Here is an 18,162-nt window from a genome sequence, read left to right as displayed (position 1 = left end):
AGGCGGAGAGATTCTTTCCACTTAGTAAGGAAGTTAAAACTAGAGGACACAGCCTCAAAATAAAGGGGGGTCGGTTTAAGACAGAGTTGAGGAGGAACTTCTTCTCCCAGAGGGTGGTGAATCTCTGGAATTCTCTGCCCACTGAGGTGGTGGAGGCTACCTCGCTGAATATGTTTAAAGCGCGGATGGATGGATTCCTGATCGGTAAGGGAATTAAGGGTTATGGGGATCAGGCGGGTAAGTGGTACTGATCCACGTCAGATCAGCCATGATCTTATTGAATGGCGGGGCAGGCTCGAGGGGCTAGATGGCCTACTCCTGCTCCTATTTCTTATGTTCTTATGTTCTTAATGTTCTGATGCTCTTTGCCTTCATGCCCAATGTCCATGATTATCCTCAATCCATGGAAAAGTGCTCTCAAAATTTTCTAGGGTGGCATGGTGGCACAATGGTTGGCACTGGTTCTTCGTAGTGCCAGGGACCCATATTTAATTCCCAGCTTGGGTGACTATCTGTGCGGAGTTTGCACGTTCTCCCCGTGTCTGCGTGGGATTCGTTTGCACGTTCTCCCCGTGTCTGCGTGGGATTCCCCTGGGTGCTCCGGTTTCCACCCACAGTCCAAAAAACATACTGGTTAGATGCATTGGCCATGCTAAATTCTCACTCAGTGTACCCAAACAGGCACCGGAGTGTGGCGACTAGGGGATTTTCACAGTAACTTCATGGCAGTGTTAATGTAAGCCTACTTGTGACACCAATAAATAAACTGAAATTGTTTTTGTTGGACGTCTTGGACAACCTGTTCTCAAACTCACCTTTGTCTGTTTATAGTTATGTAAAATGTTTAGCAACTTTATTTTTATTTATTCTTTCGATGAAAGTTGTTTTGCTGAGAGTCACATGTGATTGCATGTCCGGGTCCTGCTTGTTCTCAGTTTCACGTTGCAAGTTTCTAATATGGGAAAAGTTATGTTGAGGGCTATGTTCCCCATCCCCCACTGCCCTGACCCCGGCTATCATGTGACGCTGGATCTGCTTATAAAAAGGACATGAGCTGTCCCTGCCCAGACAGAAAAGGAACGAGGAGTAATCTTATCACAACGCCTGAGCTCTACTGAATCTCTACCGAAGAGGAGCATCGGATACTAATCAGGAATTCGACCAAAAGGAACGAGAGCCACAGGGAGAGGAAAAAGGCAAAGAGCAACTCAGCAGGTTTGAAGTGGTGTACGCTATACTTAGAGATGGATTTCCAGTCAAGTATAATTCGGGAATCCAGCACGATGGAGACGCTGGAGAAGCAACTCATCTGTCCAATCTGCCTTGAAATGTTTGAAAAGCCAGTTGTGATCCTGCCTTGCCAGCACAATCTGTGCAGAAAATGTGCCAATGACGTGTTCCAGGTCAGTGCATTTAAACTCAGTTAATTGAAAATTCAGTAAATTTTTTTTTAATATTCCAAACTTCCAGAGACAGTAACATTTGAAAAAGCCAAACTCATTTTGCTTTGAAATGTTTCTTTGGGAAAACTCTGACCCCCCTTGCTGGGTAACCGTTATTCATGTAAACCATTATTCATGTAAATTGAGTCTGTGTCTTTATAAGCTCTGTTTGTGAACAGAATTCCCACTCACCTGAAGAAGGGGCTTAGAGCTCCGAAAGCTTGTGTGGCTTTTGCTACCAAATAAACCTGTTGGACTTTAACCTGGTGTTGTTAAACTTCTTACTGGGGTAACCGTAGCCCAGAGATGTTCAATTTGGATCATCAGGCCGAATATCACCATGCGTCAAATATTATTCAGTGCAGCTGCTGTGAAGTGCCTTGGGATGTTTTCACCGTGCTAAAGGTGTTATACAAATGCAAATTTATGTTATTGGTTTGTCGCACCCCCATCCTCATACTTCACTCATGTGTCAGCCTTGACAGTGAGTGTCAGCAGACCGTTCAATACTCAAGAGTATGGCAGCCGATCTCAGTCTTGCTGTGAGCTGATTCCATTAATGTGCAACTTCCAGTAGAAGTCACGGCTAATTTTTCTCCCAGCTTCCTCAGTCCAATGGCACAGAAACTAGTTGTAGCACTTCAGCCGATGACTCATTTGAAATCCGCTAAATTAACACAAATTTGAGATTAAAGCTGGACTATTACCAGAAAGCCAGATTGGAAAGTGGATAGAAAGAGAGAATTGTACTTTTGTAACGCCTTGCAGGATTTCAGGATGTCCCACAGAGCTTTATAGCCAATGAAGTATATTTTTCCGATATAGTTACTGAAATGTAGGAAAGCTCACTAAGGCATAGGGAGAATTTTTAATATAAAATTGAATAAACTTTTTATTGGATAATTAACTCTGTTGAAAACTTTTCAAAGCCGTAGCTCTAAAACAAAAGCATGACATCTTCTAAATAAAAACAGAAAATGCCAGATAAACTCAGCAGGTCCCTTCTAGAAACTAAACATAGAAACATAGAAACTAGAAGCAGGATTAGGCCATTCGGCCCTTCAAGCCTGCTCCACCATTCATTTTGACCATGGCTGATCATCGAATTTAATATCTTGATCCTCCCTTCCCCCTCCCCCATATCCCTTTAGCCCCAAGAGCTATATCTAATTTCTTCTTGAAATCAGACAACCTTTTGGCCTCTCAGACAATGTTTTTGTATGATTCTTTTGTATGACATCTTCTAAAGTTGTTTATTTTAAAAATATCATTAATATGGCTTAATACTGTAATGGAAGCAGAAAATGCTGGAAAGACTCAGCAGGTCTGGCAGCATCTGTGGAGAGGGAAACAGAGTTAATGTTTCAAGTCCATACAACCTCATCTGTAACCAGTTTAGGTGCAATGCTTGCTTCCAAACATTTTGTGTGTTCATACCTTTATATATGTGTGCTTTTTTAGGCTGCTAATCCATACTGGCAGGGTCGAGGTACCATGATTTCTGGCGGCAGATTCAGGTGCCCATCCTGTCGACATGAAGTTATCCTGGACCGTCATGGGGTATACGGACTGCAGAGAAACCTACTCGTGGAGAACATCATTGATATTTACAAGGAAGAGGGCATCAGGTTAGCATGGGTAACACCTTCCCCTTCTGCATCAAGCCTGTTGTGAGGGACAGGATGTCAGATTAAGACAGCTGCTAATGAATCCTGTAAGGAATTCAGGAGAAATATCTTTACTGAGCGAGTAGTTAGAATGAGGAACTTGCTACCAAATGGAGTGGTTGAGGCAATCAGAGTGGATGCCTTTTGGAGGAAGCTAGAGATAGATAGGAATAGACAGACTTGTTGATCTGGCGAGAAGAAAATAGGATGGAAGGAGGCTCATGTGGGATATAAACACCAACTTGGATGAGTTGGAGGAAACACCAACACCTCTTGGACTAAATGCTCTGTTTCTGTGCTATAAATTCATTTGTGGTACTGTTATAATGCCTCCACTGACAGGAGGATGTAATTACAGTGTGACCATGGGGAAGACGATGGCCTAGTGGTATTAGCGCTATACTATTAATCCAGAAACTCAGCTAATGTTCTGGGGACCTGGGTTCAAATCCTACCACGGCAGATGGTGGAATTTGAATTCAATAAAAAAAAATCTGGAATTAAGAATCTATTGATGACAATAAAACCATTGTCGATTGTTGGAAAAACCACGAGTGTCTCATAGGGGAGGAAATCTGCCGCTCTTACCTGGTCTGGTCTACATGTGACTCCAGAGCCACAGCAGTGTGTGTTTGACTTTCAACTGCCCTCGGACAACTAGGGATGGGCAATAAATGCTGGCCAGCCAGCGATGCCCATGTCTCACGAATGAATTTAAAAAAAAACGAGTTTAAATAAGTATTATAAATTATAATAAGCATTATAAATGTGAATGTAAGAAGGAGCAGGTGTAAGAATTTTGATATGGTATAGGTGCTGATATTACAAATTAAAGAACCTTAAAGCCTTTCTCCATTTCGTGATATTTTTGAGTACAGATTAGGATAAGATAATATATAAGTGGTGCCTTCAGACTGAAATATTTCTTGGGTGAACAAAGGATAGACTATATTAATTAGACTGAAGGAGAACAGTAGCTACTCTTCAAAAGTAACTAGTTGAGTCTCGAGCACTGGGGAATACCTGAGAGTAGGATCAGATGCCATCTAAATGAAATAATTAGTTTCTTTCTTTCATTCTCATATTTCACTGGTGGAAAGAAAGCAGCACGTTGACCTACATGGCACATATTTCAGATTAAAGTCAGATCAAAAGCATCTTCAGGAATGCTTTTCACTCCCTGGCAACATGTTTAGTTATTGTCACTTTCCACTGCATCAATGTCTGCAAAGTCATCTGGCCAATGTTTCAAGTGGTAACGATGACACAAACTTTATTTAGCCCAGCTATTTCTAAGTGTTTAAAAATAGTTGCCCAGTAACTAACCAAGTTTGCTGAGCTATGCCTTTAAGAAATCCTGACCTTATTTATTGCTGCTAGTTGTTAGATTTGAAATGAACAATTTATCCACACACAAATGTCATAATACGTTGATATAAAAGAAACAACATGTCAAAAACTGTTATCTTGAGAGATTTAACTTTATGAGCAATTATTGTCTCTGAGATTCAGTTGCAGAGGGAATAAATCGTATCAAAGGATTACTTCAATTTTCAAAAATGCCATCCATAAGGCATAGGAGCATAATTAGGCCACTCGGCCCATCGAATCTGCTCCGCCATTCAATCATGGCTGATTTTTTTCTCATCCCCATTCTTCTGCCTTTTCCCCATAATCCCTGATCCCCTTATTAATCAAGAACCTATCTATCTCTGTCTTAAAGACACTCATAAGACCATAAGACATATGCCCAATGAGATGCCTTCATAAGAAAGGACTGGCAGTGTGAGGATGGGTCTTCCATCCCAACAATTCCACCACCTAGAAGGACAAGGGCAGCAGTCACATGGGAATGCCACCTGTAAGTCTCTCTCCGAGTCACACTTCGTCCTGACTTGGACAAGTATCACCATTCTTTCATGGTTGTTTGATCAAAATTATGGAACTCTCCATCAAAGCTGACAAAGGGTCACCTGGACTCGAAACGTCAGCTCTTTTCTCTCCTTACAGATGCTGCCAGGCCTGCTGAGATTTTCCAGCATTTTCTCTTTTGGTCCCTCCAACCTTGGCCTGCTACTCATCTCTCCACTGCTCACTCCTTATCACAACACCATTCTTCCACCTCATGCACTCATCACTTGCTACAGGAGCTTTCAGCCATCTTGATCCTACCCTATTCCCCCTCACCACCGCCAACGACACCTTTGATTACCTCCTCAAAAACGTATTCTTTTCAACCACGTTTCCAGTTTTCCCATGATCTGTTCCCCTCTAATGTTTTAGTATGTCGAATGTGCAATGTCGATGCAGACTTCAGTGTCCACAGGTGGCGGAATGATGTTTGAGGTAGTGGTCAGTCTATCCTCATGGTTGAAAAATAGGCACAATCACTCTGGAGGTACCAAAACAAAGAACCCCGAGTGGTGGGAAAGCACAACATTGGCATCTGGAAGGAAAAAGACATTTTGGGTGTAGACAGTTGTCTTTTCGCTCTGATTGGTGCCCACAAATCCATAGTTTTCCATTGAATTACATCGAAGGGGAAGCTGGATAAGCTCATGAGGGAGAAAGGGATAAAAGGATATACTGATAGGGTTAGATGAAGAGGGTGAGAAAAGGGTTGTGTGGAATACAAACACTGTAGATCAGATTGGCCGAATAGTCTGTTTCTGTGCTGCAAAGTTTATGTAATTGACATTATTCCTAGCTGTTCTTTTTAATGATTGGCTAACTGATGAAAGTAAATTTATTCTGTTGATATCCAGCAAGCCTTTGAAAAAAGGCAACCAGCCCATGTGTGAAGAGCACGAGGATGAAAAGATCAACATTTACTGCATCACTTGCCAAGTTCCCACCTGCTCAATGTGCAAAGTCTTCGGGGCTCACAAGGATTGTGAGGTGGCCCCTCTACAGAACGTATTTGAGCAGCAAAAGGTAAGGTTCGGAGGAGGGGTTTGGGGGTTGCACAATCATTAAAGGTATCAAGGCAAGTTAACAAAGCTATTAAAAAGTACAAGCAAAGCGCTGGGGCTCATTTCTGGAGGAATGGAATTCAAAAAACAGGGAGGCGATGGTCTCGTGGTATTATCGCTAGACTATTAATCCAGAAACTCAGCTGATGCTCTGGGGACCCGGGTTCTAGTCCCACCATGGCAGGCAGTGGAATGTGAAACTAATTTTTAAAAATCTTGAATTAAGAATCTACTGTTGACCATAAATAAAACCATTGTCAATTGTCAGAAAAACCCATCTGGTTCACTAATATCCTGACCTGGTTTGGTCTGCATGTGACTCCAGAGCCACAGCAATGTGGTTAACTCTCAACTAATCAGGTAACTAGGGATGGGCAATAAATGCGGACCAGTCAGTGACGCCCATGTCCCACAAATGAATTAAATAAAATGATATTAAACTTGCATAGAGCTTTGGTTAGACCATACATAGGAGTACTGTGCACAGTTCTGATCTCCACAGAACAAAAGGAAGGTAGAAGCATGGACACAATGGGTCGAATGGTCTTCTGTGCCAGTTTGTAACATGAGAGAGAGAGAGAGAGAGAAAGGAATAGAGGAAATGTTGTTGGGGGAGTTGAGGTAAAGGACAAGAGAAAGCTTGTGTGGAGCATAAACACCAGAATGGAGCTTTTGGAGCTGATTCTGCCCTGTAAATTCAATGTGGTCGACAAGTGTAAAGCACTTCAGAAATGCCTGGGCAATGAGGGGTTAAAATAACTTGTGCATTAACCCTCTTGAAGTTCTGGCTAATTTTAGTGCAAGAGTGTCGCAGTGCGACAGCTGGTGGGATGGTGGGAAGGAGGAGGGAATTCTACGGCGTCCCACATTTCAGCTTGTCTGCTTGCTTACTCTGAGAAATTGAATCTGCATTGTGCTTTTTAAAACATACTCGTGTCTCCTTGACTTGTGCCCCTCCAGAAGGTGCCATCCGTCGTCACTGGAGTATGTGTGGCCAATACCATATCTCATGCAAATAAATATACTTCACGTGGGAGATTGGCACTAAATGCTGGTTGCTGTTTTTGACCTTGAAGGTCGCCACAGTGGCACCCAAACTTGTCCAAAGACACCTGGTTTCCAGTTGGACTCAATGGAAAATGTTCAGGAGCAGGGATTCTGTCTGACCTTCCCTCCCCTGAAGTCGAGAGCAGCCAGACAGAATGTATCGCCCTCAAGTGGTTGTGTCAGCCAACTCAACACAAACCATGGTGGAACCTAGGGACTTCCTGACCTGCAGGCAAACAGTGCACTTGGCTTCCCAGCCACTGGGGGAGCACCAGAGCTGCTTTATTGTCCAATTCATGGAAAGTGTTGGCTTATTGCTCCTACAGGGCAGAATTTTCTGCCAATTTCACTTCCAGGAATGGGGCCTTCCATATAGAATCATATAGCACAGAAGAGGCCCTTCGGCCCATCAAAATAACCTTGATCAACAACCCAAATTTACCAGGATTTCATTCAGGAATGCATCACAATTGTCATTCCCATTATCATGATATTTTCAAAATATAACTTAGTGTTGCCAAGCAATAACAGAGTCTACATTATCCTGTAAACGAAGGGGCATTATACCAAGCATTAGTCTATTGCTAAGGCGGAACATTTAGTATGTTAATCATTTAATTGCTGTAAATCATTGGGCCATTAAAAATAAACCTGTATTTCTAAAGCAGCTTTCATGACCCCAGAACATCCCAAAATGCTTTACAGCTAATGGGATGCTTTTGCAGTGCAATCATTGTTATATCACAGGAAGCGTGACAGTCATTATGCATAACAACCTCCCAGAAATAGAAATGCCATCACCAAATAATCTGTTTTTTGGTGATATTGATTGGGGGTCAATAATGGCCAGGATCTTGAGGCCAACCACCCTATTGTTCATCTTTTGAGGGGGAGGGGGTGGGGCTTCAGTTTAATATCTTAACTGGAAGACAGCGCTTCTGACAGTGCTGCACTCCCTCAGTGCTGCACTCCCTCAGTGCTGCACTCCCTCAGTGCTAGATTTTATGCTCCAGTCCCTCCTCCAGGACTTGAACCCATAACTTTCTAATTCAGAATGCTACCCACTGAGCCATGGCTGACACTAGGCACAACCAATTGAAAGTTGTTGCTGTTAAACTTATTTTCAGATGAAAAAAAAAATCAACTAATGGTTGCCTTTCTTTGAATAAGCCAACACTTTCCATGAATCTGAATTTATCCTCTTGGTTCAAGAAAACAGAGTTCAGTAATGCATAACCCAGTTATCTTTAAAAGCATCACATCTTAAGTATCTGCACAGAAGCTTCTCTGTTCTAAAACCACACAATAGGATACAGAATAATTTAATGCTCTAGGTTGATCTAATACTGTACAGTGGATCACACTGTTCTAGATCAATAAATACACTACACTGAAGTGCACTTTTAATATGAATGTGATAAAGTTTTAAAAAGCCAGCTGTCTGTAACAGCTTAAAAAGGAACTCCGAAGATTTTTATAATGTGCCACTTCTAGATGTTTCAATTCGGCTAAGAGGGTTTCAAATCTGTGTGTCACCATACAACTTGTTTCAACTCAGAACTGAAATCAATTCACATATAGTGTGAATGGCCTAAATTGTATTATTAAAATGGAGCACAACCTCACTTTACAATCAGCTTTTAACAATTGCAGAAAAGCTTGCAGAAAAGAATGACGATTTCCTATTTCAAACCTTATGCTTCCTGTCAATGACAAGATTTTATTTCACAGTCACTCCTTCTAACATGGATGTTTCTCTGCTGTATTTCCACAGACAGAACTGACTGATGGGATTGCCATGCTTGTGGCTGGCAACGACAGGGTCCAGGTCATTGTTGACCAGTTGGAAGAGACTTGCAAAAACATCGAGGTATAGTATAACTGACAAAAAGTTCTGAGCAGTGGGTCCCTTAAACAGATGCTTGCATTCTTCCCTCACTTTTGTGGCAACGGTTAATCTCATCAGTACCATTGACATTGAGTGGAGTTCCTTGTGCCTCTCTTAAAACAGCTCATGTAAAATAAACCAGTTTTTAAAAAGTCTCAGGGATTGGGAACGTACCTTCAGCGTGTAATCCAATTTTCTTTCATGACTCCTTCAGAATGCTGAGACAAAGAGAGTTAAGTGGTTTCTTAGCTCAGGAAACCCTAAACCCTGAAATTCCCTCCCTAAAGTTTTCTCCCTTTAAAGCGCTTCTTAAAATGTCCCACTTCGACCAAGCCTTTGGCCACCTGTTTAAATATCTCATTAGATTTTACTGTCAGTGCTCCCAAGAAATGCCTTGGGACATTTTATTACTATAAAGGAGCTAAATGAATGATATTGTTAACTGTGAGTGTAAATGGAATATGCCTCAAAATGGGACAGAAAAAGAGTGAGTGTAAGGAATTAATTGCCAGTCAGAGCAATTCATTCAAAAAGTAAAACAATACTGTATACGATTTCGTTGTGTACGGGACTACAAATTTAAAAAGCATGGATGACAATAATTTGATACCTGGCAAAGCATTGCACAAGTCTCTCCCGCAGTAAGGAGGATGGCTGTTACAGGCTGGTTGACATCAACCATCATTCTGCCTTTGTCACTGAGTGACACTTTGTGGTGTGGCGATCCTCTGTGTCAAAAACTCTCACTTTTGGTGAAATCTTGAGTCTCCGCCTCCCCGTTAATAACTGATCAATCAATGAGGCATTCCCCATCCATACACAATCTAATCAGGGTTCTCTGTCCCTCAGGAAAAAATAACTTCAGTGTTAACATCTGATACAAACTGGTGACAGCTGCTGGACAGTGCCTGCTGTATGGTGAAGGTTTATTTTTTTTTTCCTCAGGAGAACAGCAGACACCAGAAACACGTGCTCATGGAACAGTTTGACAAGTTATACACCATTCTGGAGCAAAGGAAAGATGATATGCTGCAATCAATTACAAAGGAACAGGAAGAGAGAGTAGCATTCACCAAGGAACTGGTCAGGCAACACAAAGAACATCTAGAGGTCTCCTCTGGGCTGGTGGAAAATGCCATTCAATCCATGGAGGAGCCTGGAGTTGCTACTTTCCTCGTTGTAAGAGACACTTGTACTGTTTATTCCCTTCCCTGAATACATCCATTGCTATAATCTTAGACCCAGTAATGCACAGTTCCATGCAGGGATATTGTTGTGAGTTATGTTGTGCACTAGTAACACACATTGAAACATTGACATGCTTAGTACTGTCCCCACTTCCCACCCCCACTTATCTCCCCATCCTCCTCTTTGGGATCATACTGCGCTTCTGATGCTGCAGCCCCCCACAGATGTGGCATCTCTCAGCTGCACTGGAGTACCGACCCAGATGCACAACATCACACTCAATGCCAGCCCACACAGCCAAACTCAATCCTACACAGTCCTTGACCTCAACCATAAAGAGCCTAGGCTCATCAGTAAATTCTCTCCATTCCGAAATTAGTAAGACCATTCCTCTTGTGATGGACAAAAAAAGGAATGGGTTCCTTGCCAACACAGAGCCCTTCACAAAAGTCCATGCAGCTCATCGTACCATGTTAGCTGTGGTTTAGGGGGTAGCATTTTTGCTTGAGTTCCACTCTAGAGACATGAATGAAAAAATCCCTCTTGATAACCCTGGAGAGTTGAGTTTAATTCAAATCCCCTGCTTACATCCAGACAGAGAGGAACCAATTTTATTTCCCCTATCCAGATATAGTTCAGTACCATCCTGGATGCACCCACTAAAGCTCTTGGGGAAGTTGTGCTTCATATTTATAATCCCATTTTAGAAATCCTAGAGTGCAGAAGGAGACCATTCAGCCCATCAAGTCTGCACCGATAAGAGTCCCACCCAGGCTCCAACCCCATAACCGCACATATTTACCCCAATCCCTCTAACCTACGCATCCCAGGACACTAAGGAGCAATTTAGTGTGGCCAAACAACCTAACCCGCACATCTTTGGACTGTGGGAGGAAACCCGCGCAGACACGGGGAGAACGTGCAGACTCCGCACAGTGACCCAAGCGGGGAATCAAACCCAGGTCCCTGGAGCTATGAGGCAGCAGTGCTTGCCACTGTGCCACCCATCTTTGTCCTGATGCTACCAACTACCAATAAACCTGGTAAACATATAAAGGTCATCCTGTTATTTGCACAACAGGAGAGAGAGGGAGTGAACACAATCAATACATACAAACTGATATTCTCCTGCACTTTGTCAAATGCACTATTAGATTTATTGCTTATTGAGAAAGATTTTCTTTGCATTAAATGATAAAATATTCAAATACCTAATCAATGTTCTATTCCTTTCCACAGAATGCAAAGAAGCTCCTGGAAAAGTAAGTGTTATCTGAGTGTTAACAAGCTTCCACCTCACTATTTCCTAATTTAAAACAATAGATTGTTAATTATCCAGCACATTTAACCCAATTGTCCCTTCCACTTTCTGAGGGAAAGCATTGAACATAGTGAATTATTGGATTAACTGAGCAGTGCCAAGCTTCTTCCTTTTCTTTCCTAAACACTGTCTGGAACATGAACCATTACGGGCACTGGTCAATCTCTGGTACCATGCTCAGTGAGTCAAAACAGTGAAAATCAGACAGCTGATTGACGAGGGGCAGGCATCACAACTGAACCCAACCCTGTCCACACTTGCATTTGCTTTCCAATGAAAGTCTCTTCGATAATGAAAAGACCTCGCATCGATCTAGCACTATTTTGGATGCAGCGTTTCCTACTTTACAACAGTGAATGCATTCAAAAGCAATTGGCTGCAAGTGCTTTGAGATGTCTGGTGGTCATGACAAGTGTTAAATAAAGGCAGGGTTTTCTTTCTTTTTAACCAACACCATCAAAAAACAGTTTCTGATCACTTATCGTTTAGACATCTTGGGCGGAATTTTCCCGTCCTGCCCGCCATGGGAATCATAATGGGCGGGACAGAATATTAGGTGGACCATGCAAAGGTCCGTTGATCTCGGGTGGAAATTTCCAGCCTTGGCGTGAGCGCGGCTGGAAAATCCTATGTATATGACTGCACATTCAGAGAATGATGCAGGATTGAAGGAGGCCATTTGGCCCATCATGCCTGCAATCTACGGTTCGAAAAAGCTCTCCAATTGGTCCCACTTGCACTGCTCTTTCCCCTTAGCCCAGCAATCTCCACAAAGTAGTTACCCAATTTGTTTTTTTGGAAGTCATTATTGAATCTGCTCCCACCATCCCTTCACACCAGATCATAACAACAAAGGAAACATCTCCTCATTTTCCCTCCCTGCATTTTTTATCAATGATGACCAATTAGTTCTTTCATTTGAACAAAGAGCAGTATTTGATAAATGAATTGTGCAGGGACCATTAAAAATAAAGGAACAAGAGGAGGCCATAGAACCCTTCCATTCCACTCTGATGTTCAACAAGATCCTGGCTGATCTTCCCCCTCAGCTTCACTTTCTCACTCTATCCCTATATCCTTTGACCTCCCCCCCCCCCCCCCCCCCCGCCCCTTACTGTCCAAACTCATCTAAATTATTTTCTTTAATTGAAATTCTAGGATTATTGAAGCCTGCAGGATGCCTCACATACCGAAACACGAAGACGGCTACGATAATATGGATCAGTTTACAGTGGATCTGGAACAAGCTGAGGAAGCCCTGAAAAATATAACATTTGGAATAGGTACAATCATTGTAGCTATTGGCGTTATGTTGTGGCCAAGTATAATAGATGCCCCATAATTCAATGCTATTCAGAGTGGGCACAATGATGGGATATCAGCAAATTCCATTGGAGAGAACATAGGAACAGATGGAGGTCATTCACCCCATTTAGCCTGTGCCACCATTAAGTTTTACCACAGCTGATCATTATCTTCATTCTATCTACCTGCATTGGTTCCATAACCCTTGATACAATCCAATAGTAAATGTCAGCAGTTTATTTGAATGTGGGTTGGGCCTGATGACTAAGACCAAACTGGCTGTCTTATGGGACGTGTTTTGGCACTGACTAGTAACCAGCAGTTGGGAACCCAGTCTGATTTTCTCCCCCCTCCATAACCCAGGGATCTGGAAAACAATTGTTACATTTCTACTATGGTCCTTGGCTAAGAGTAGCTAACTCAGCACAGACCTTGAGACTGAGCCTATTTTCTCATAGTATGATACAGAACAGAAGCAGACCATTTGGCCCATTGTGCTGTGCCTATTTCATCTGTATGAGGGATAATAAGTAAACAATTGAAGCATTTCTGAGAGATGTATTATAGTACTAGATAAATTAAAGGGTTTTTTATAGAATCATAGGATGATACAGCACTAGAAGGCTGTTTGGCCCATTATAGGTAAGAACTGTTCAATTAGAATCATTCCTACTTTCCCAGTGGAATTACCAACTGAGGTCAGGTGTACCCACCAACAACATTTGTGGTATTTAAGTGGTTTGATTTTAATCTAAAACTTAAGTCAAAAATGCTGTAGTGCTACTGTGCAAACTTTCTATTCAAGAACAACACTAAATCTTCCAGAAACTGTCCTTCAACCAACTTAAAGCAATAATAGTTCAAAGCAAATAATGCAAAATGCTGATTTGGAAATACTCCAGTCAGAAAGTTGAGTGACGGATCTGCATGTTCTCTCTCCAGATGGAGAGGAGTTAGAAGAAGTGGAGACCGAGGGAGAAGATGAAGCAGAAGATCAAGCTGAAGGTGAGAAAAAGAACATTCTAGTCAGATCAGACTTGGGGCTGCCTCTGTCTCACTGAAGCGCACCTTAGCACATCCAGTAGGCATCATAGAAAGAGGCCACCCTCAGTATTTTATCGAGTGGGATTAATGAGATTACCATTACAGCTAAATGTTACAGATGGCTATTTAGTGGGTGGGGAGAGTCAATAATCAAGAAGGTTGATCTCCCGGGGGTGAGACCATGATCAGACTGGGGACGAGGCTAGTCCATTGCACTTGGGGTGTGCTGACTTCAGTGATCATGGTTTTCCCGAGCAAGGGTAAAGGATCAGCACAGCCAATGATGTTAAACCGAGACTTTACTTGATGCAATCTTTCAAAGACATCTTGGCCTTTTGGTTAAGATGAAGCATTAGATCAAGCCCAGGAGGGGGTGCAATGTCTCACCCTATCAGCTTGGATCTTGTTGGATTGAATCCCAAGTTGGCATGCAATGTCTTGTCTTGTCGGCCTGAATCTTGTTTGTCCCTCATGTGGGGACCATGATTGGACTGAATTTGAATTGGCTTTTTTGATTAGAAATAAAGTACCGAAAAGCACCAAAAAAAAGGCTATTTAGTGGGCAACATCTCCTGACCAGCCTTCTACTTTGCATCTCTGCAAACTGGAGCACATCCTAAAACTCTACTGCCTGTGTCTTAACTCACACTCTATATAATGTTCACCCTTCACCCACCTGCTCACTAATCTACATTAGCTCCAGGGCTGGCAAAGTCTCCATTATAAAATTCCCAAGTTTGTGTTCAGATTCCTTATTTCTCTAACCACTTCCAACCCCATCCCTTTGAGGTCACAAATAGTCTGCTTCAGTTTGAAGAAGTGGCCAGGGAGAGTGGTTTAATATAGTGGCTATTTTCCATGGGTGAACTTTGATGGCAACCCCAACCCTCTCCTTTAGTATGGGGCTAATATGTCCAATATAAGGCTCCCAGCTGTTGCTCAGTCATGATGTGGAGATGCCGGCATTGGACTGGGGTAAGCACAGTAAGAAGTCTCACAACACCAGGTTAAAGTCCAACAGGTTTATTTGGCAGCACTAGCTTTCGGAGCCCCAAGCCCCTTCTGGGGGCTCACCTGAAGAAGGGGCTTGGGGCTCCGAAAGCTAGTGCTGCCAAATAAACCTGTTGGACTTTAACCTGGTGTTGTGAGACTTCTTACGTTGCTCAGTCAGGCATCAGTTAACTCAGGCCACACCAGGGGACCTCCTTGGTATACATGACCTTATTATACATTGGGTTAGCCGGAGAGTTATTATTATTAGGTTATCATCCGACTGGTCTAGGTTCATTTCACTAACTCCTGTTGAAATCCCATTCTGCACTTGCCAATTGTTTAGATAAAACTATTGACTGGTTAATCTTTAACCTCATCCCAAGTTTTATAGTGCATCTGTTATTGGCCCTGGTTTAACATCTAAAAGTTGCTGATATGATTTTGGTTATTGTTGACAAATGGCCCTGTCAAAGAATTTTGCAGTTCTCTTGTACAAAAATATCAATAGCTGTCCAGCTCAATGACATTGATAATGTGGTGTGACAGACATCGAGATCACATTGCAACATGGGTTTTGGTTGTAACGCTATGTTAGTCAGCCACAGTAACAATCTATGAGCTGGAAACTCTGCAGGGTGCGTGGGGGAGCACTCCTGGCATAAGCACTTTCACAAACTACTGGGAACTTCGATCACTGCCAACGATGGGCTTAGCAATTTGAGGGGAGGCTCTTTATGTTGCTTTGACATCAATAGCCAGGCCAGTTGGGGTGCAAGGAAGCTGGCCATCAATCCAAAGAAACTGTAAAAGTATGGTGGTATCACGGGGAGCAGAAGTGGGAAAGTTTGTCAGTGTTCCCCATTTCCCCAGTGGTGACTGGGCATCTGATGAAACCTCCTTGAATATTTCTAGCCGGCGTTTGGTTGGCACCTTCAGCAGAGGGTCAGTGGAAAAGATTGAGAGAATGCAAGCAAGGGGATCAGCAAAGTGATGGTTTTTCTTCTTTTTCCCCTCCCACAGATCTGCAGTGATGTTGCCTTTGCGAATTGACAACCTTTGACGTGGAAAGTCTCTTGTGAATCCTTGGGATTGTCCTGGCCCCAAAATTACAGGAAGGCGGCAAATTTGTTCAACAAGTTTCATTTTGTTCATAGAACTGTTTTGAAAAAAAAAGCAAAAAAAATGTTTTTATATGGTGCAAAATTAATGGTTTTGTACATTTTATATATTTTTGTATATAATGCAATGGAGTAACAATTCATTGTACTTTTTTAAAACAATTTGAGACTTAGCAGCCAGCATAGCTTAAATCCACCTTTCGCAATATGTCTGCTTTTCCATTAAGCTTTTTAGTTTGAGCATTGTTACATTGCGATATAGTCCAGGGCAAAATGCTTGTACCAAAAGCTTCCCGAAGTGCATGGTTCTCAAACTTTTTGGATTGTAGGATCCTTTGCAATAGGTTATTAATCACAGACCACCCTCACCCCAACTAAATTCTAACAAATTCTTGCTTCAAAATTTGCATTTTTGAAAATAAACCTATTAGTATCCCCGTTAAAGGGACTTGCATGAAATTTTGCCAACGCTTTCTGATAAAGTGAACTTGGACCTTCCCATCACTTGGAAGGTAATCCTACAGGTTCAGCTACGTGCCTGGTACACCACACAACATGTCATTGCTCTTCCTGCATCGAGGAAGGGCTCTGTGGCTCCTACTAAGTGCACTGGCACCATTTCAGGTGTAATCCTCCGGCACCGGCTACTTGCTGCACGACTGCTGAGCGTTTAAGGACATTGCTCTTCCTCCTCTCTTGTTTACTGGCCTGTCTGTGCTCAACTATCACTGACACAATGCCTGTTGTGCAGCATTTCGGCCAATGGGATACTGCCAGTAACTACATCATGACTTTAATCCAGGTCTGTTAAAGGCCCTGTTGCTGTACTCAGTAAACAAAGCTGAGCTTGATCATCCTTCCATGTCCCCTGGACATAGCAGCTCTTTCATACCCCCTTCCCCAGCCTCCCAAATCCATTCTCAGCATCTTTGGCCTCTTGCCTGCTCTCAGTCAATCCAAGACCCCTCAGATCAGAGGATCAGTTTGAGGACCACTGCCCTCAGAGCACTTAGCTGAAGTTTAATGCACTAGAGGTGGCAAGTGTAGAGCAAGGAAACAAGAAGGAAAGATTAAACTAATCAGGAAATTGTTCTTAAAATAAAATGAAACCTGAAATAGAAATAAGAAATGCTGCGGCTAGTATCTGAAAGTAAAAGAGGTTTTTGGTTGTAGATGATTCCTGAGACCTCTGTTTTAAATGGCCTTTAAGCTCCATTATGATAGTTACTTCATTTTCATGCCTGTACGTTGTTTGAAATTATTGAGTATAAATAAACTGATCTATAAATGACATTCTCCAGGTTACCTACATTTCTTGTGTTTTTTTGTCTTTGGTAAATGAGGGTTATTTCCTTTATCAGTTCTCTCCTCTCTTCTGATGAGGCGAACTTCCGACGTGGAAAATATCCACTGGGCACTGTCCGCAACTTTCTTTTGATAAATATGTAAGATTTGGCCTTATTTGATGTTGTGTTCAGTGCTGGACAGCTCACCTCAGGAAGATCATGTTAGTTTTGGACAAGATACAATGCAGATTCACCCCATAAAGATCCCAGATCTTAGAGTTAAACTACAAGGGCAGGTTGTATTGATGCTAAGGGATTATTTCCTCCAGCATCAGAGTCTAGGACAAGGGATCATAATCTCATAATGAAAAGCTTATCACCTGGGACTGAGAGGAGGAGAAATTTCTTTGTTCAAGAGAATTGTGAATCTTTGGAATTCCCTATCTCAGAGGGCTGTGGATATTCCATCGTTGATTATTCTTAAGAATGAAATTAGTAGATTTATGAACGCTGATGCTGGTATTTTACTGCCTTGCCCACCCGAGGTTCATACGATCCTGCCCGAGGCCAACTGAGAATGCCATTCTGCAAGCCTCACTCACCCCTATTCTGGGGCGGGCATGCCAGTAAAATTCCTGCCTGAGAGACAATCAAGAGATGTGGGGATTGGATAGGAAAAGGGAGTTGAGGCGGAAGTTCAGCCATGATCTTGTTGAATGGCGGCGCAGTTGCAATGGGCTGAATGAAACTTCTTGCCAGCCTACGAGATTTCAAAGCCTCACCTATTTGGCCAGCAAACCGCAAAAGAGATCAGAGGGAACATAGTTGATCATGACAGAGTTGGAGGGCCAGAAGAAACAAAGAAGAAAGCATGGTGATGTAACGAGGAGA

The 18,162-nt window shown here is 42.5% G+C and overlaps 1 protein-coding gene across 2 annotated transcripts; it reads left to right on the top strand.

The window, feature by feature from the left end:
- Positions 1-959: 959 nt before the first annotated feature.
- LOC144509326 (E3 ubiquitin-protein ligase TRIM63-like) lies at positions 960-17,278 on the top strand. Of its 2 annotated transcripts, none has more exons than XM_078237996.1 (9): positions 960-1,403; positions 2,904-3,070; positions 5,875-6,043; positions 8,903-8,998; positions 9,962-10,195; positions 11,444-11,466; positions 12,684-12,808; positions 13,773-13,835; positions 15,888-17,278. In XM_078237996.1, exons 1-9 carry the CDS (start codon positions 1,245-1,247, stop codon positions 15,896-15,898), a joined length of 1,047 nt encoding a protein of 348 aa, XP_078094122.1. In that variant the 5' UTR covers positions 960-1,244; the 3' UTR covers positions 15,899-17,278. The 2 variants fall into 2 exon arrangements, 1 of the variants encoding a protein (XP_078094122.1); XR_013500450.1 differs by having other exon boundaries at positions 1,059-1,403; positions 13,773-14,587; positions 14,981-17,278.
- The last annotated feature ends 884 nt before the right edge of the window (positions 17,279-18,162 follow it).

The sequence above is a fragment of the Mustelus asterias genome, chromosome 21 (assembly GCF_964213995.1).
Source record: "Mustelus asterias chromosome 21, sMusAst1.hap1.1, whole genome shotgun sequence".
Taxonomy (NCBI): domain Eukaryota; kingdom Metazoa; phylum Chordata; class Chondrichthyes; order Carcharhiniformes; family Triakidae; genus Mustelus; species Mustelus asterias.
Note: the sequence above shows the minus strand (reverse complement) of the source record. Positions and strands in the feature narration are given on the sequence as shown.